The sequence below is a fragment of the Penaeus vannamei genome, chromosome 28, assembly GCF_042767895.1.
Source record: "Penaeus vannamei isolate JL-2024 chromosome 28, ASM4276789v1, whole genome shotgun sequence".
NCBI lineage: Eukaryota > Metazoa > Arthropoda > Malacostraca > Decapoda > Penaeidae > Penaeus > Penaeus vannamei.
In genome coordinates this window covers 7833125-7835624 of record NC_091576.1, presented here as the reverse complement: position 1 = coordinate 7835624, position 2500 = coordinate 7833125, and the positions used below count along the sequence as shown (strand labels likewise).

The 2500-nt window shown below is 46.1% G+C and overlaps 2 protein-coding genes across 2 annotated transcripts in view; one reads left to right on the top strand and one right to left on the bottom strand.

The window, feature by feature from the left end:
* Window positions 1-481: 481 nt before the first annotated feature.
* LOC138867164 (uncharacterized) lies at window positions 482-1564 on the bottom strand. Its single transcript, XM_070141749.1, has 2 exons — window positions 1532-1564; window positions 482-1413 (listed from the first exon to the last, which is right to left on the bottom strand). The coding sequence occupies exons 1-2, from the start codon at window positions 1532-1534 to the stop codon at window positions 553-555; spliced, it is 864 nt and encodes a 287-aa protein (XP_069997850.1). The 5' UTR covers window positions 1535-1564; the 3' UTR covers window positions 482-552.
* Window positions 1565-2188: 624 nt separating this feature from the next.
* Window positions 2189-2500, top strand: part of LOC138867063 (uncharacterized) — a 3362-nt gene continuing 3050 nt past the window's right edge. Inside the window, exons 1-2 of the mRNA XM_070141495.1 lie at window positions 2189-2221; window positions 2340-2500. The exon at window positions 2340-2500 is cut by the window's right edge and continues 533 nt beyond it. Of these exons, the coding sequence (XP_069997596.1) occupies window positions 2219-2221; window positions 2340-2500 (164 nt within the window). The 5' untranslated portion in view covers window positions 2189-2218. The remainder of the gene's footprint in view (window positions 2222-2339) is intronic.

Sequence of the window (2500 nt, the reverse complement as noted above, 5' to 3'; positions counted from 1 at the left end):
ATATATATATATATATATGTGTGTGTTTATATATGAATATATGAATATATATATACATATATATATATATATATATATATATATATATATATATATATATATGTATGTATGTATGTATGTGTGTGTGTGTGTTGATTTATATGTGTGTATGTACATACATGCACACACACACGTACACACGAATATGCACATTATTATTATTTACACTCCTGAGTTCATGCACAGGTGCGTGTGCATGCCTTCTAGTTCCTGCTCATTTCATTCTCCCTTGGGGAGGAATGAAGTGGCACCTCCACCGTTCCACTGGGTTTCCAGGTTCCACAACTGGATCAGAGCAGCTGGTCTTCCTTGCTCGTCGCGGATTTCCCGGAAGAAGCAAAGATTCATGAACGCAAGCATGTTCTACAAAACATTGTTTTGAAAAAGAAAAAGTCTATATTTTCCGACATCATTAACAGCTTTTTTGATTAAAAAATATACGGTTTATTGTATTGTTTAATTTATAAATGTTGACAGTTGAGACACGCTTTCGCCTGGAAAGGGAAGCCTTCTTCATTTGCCGTATCCTCCTCCCACTGAGCTACCGCCGAAGCCTCCGCCAAATCCTCCACTGGAACCGCCTCCGTATCCCCCTCCGAAGCCTCCACTGGAACCGCCTCCGTGTCCACCTCCGAAGCCTCCACTGGAACCGCCTCCGAAGCCTCCACTGGAACCACCGCTGTATCCACCTGAGGAACCACCTCCGAAGCCTCCGCCAAATCCTCCACTGGAACCGCCTCCGTGTCCCCCTCCGAAGCCTCCACTGGAACCACCTCCGAAGCCTCCACTGGAACCACCGCTGTATCCACCTGAGGAACCACCTCCAAACCCACCGCCAAATCCTCCACTGGAACCGCCTCCGTGTCCCCCTCCGAAGCCTCCACTGGAACCACCTCCGAAGCCTCCACTGGAACCGCCACTGTATCCACCTCCAGATCCACCTCCGAAGCCTCCGCCAAATCCTCCACTGGAACCGCCTCCGTGTCCACCTCCGAAGCCTCCACTGGAACCACCTCCGAAGCCTCCACTGGAACCGCCACTGTATCCACCTCCAGATCCACCTCCGAAGCCTCCGCCAAATCCTCCGCTGGAACCGCCTCCGTGTCCACCTCCGAAGCCTCCGCCAGACGAGCCTTTAGGTGCTCCAAGATTGAAGTTGATGGTCGCAGTTCCCCCTCCGGAGCCAAGTCCTCCTCCTATTCCTCCAGAGCCATATCCCCCTGCTCCTCCTCCCCCACCGAAGGAGCCTCCTGCGCCCCCGCCGATGCCATGACCTCCTCCACCTCCACCAGAGCCATAGCCTCCGCTGGCCTCCGGAGCAGCCCAGCTGGCGACCGCCAGGGTGGCCGCCAACACGGCAATCAGAGCAGTTTTCTGGAGGAAACAACATCAGGATTAACCTCGCGCTGAAATTTATTCAGCTCATTAGCGGCTGAAATTGTGCAAAGGAAAAAGAAAACAGAGAGACCGTCTCTGCATGAACTGTTCTCACCATGGCGATGTTAGCTGAGGTGAAGCCGCTTACCAACTTGTTGATGAATTGTAATGTGTCAGCTTTTATATCGGTCACCTTTCCCTCCCGCCTCCCCCCTCCCGCCTCCCCCCTCTCGCTGCCTTCCCTCTCCTCCCTGACGTTTCCCACTCCAAAGTATTCGAAGGTTGCCGCAGTTTTCCCTTTCGGATTTTTCATTCATATATATATATATATACATATATGTATATATATATATATATATATATATATATATATATATATATATATATATATATATATATATATATATATATATATATATATATATATATATATATATATATATATATATATATATATATATATATATATGCATATGTATATATGCATATGTTTATATGCATATATATATATACATATATATATATATATATATATATATATATATATATATATATATATATATATATATATATATATATATATACATATATATATAATATATATACATATATATACAGAAATATTTGTATATATGTATTCATCTATATGCAACCTTCGAATATTTTGGAGTGGGAAACGTCAGGGAGGAGAGGGAAGGCAGCGAGAGGGGGGAGGCGGGAGGGAAAGGTGACCGATATAAAAGCTGACACATTACAATTCATCAACAAGTTGGTAAGCGGCTTCACCTCAGCTAACATCGCCATGGTGAGAACAGTTCATGCAGAGACGGTCTCTCTGTTTTCTTTTTCCTTTGCACAATTTCAGCCGCTAATGAGCTGAATAAATTTCAGCGCGAGGTTAATCCTGATGTTGTTTCCTCCAGAAAACTGCTCTGATTGCCGTGTTGGCGGCCACCCTGGCGGTCGCCAGCTGGGCTGCTCCGGAGGCCAGCGGAGGCTATGGCTCTGGTGGAGGTGGAGGAGGTCATGGCATCGGCGGGGGCGCTGGAGGCTCCTTCGGTGGAGGAGGAGCAGGGGGATATGG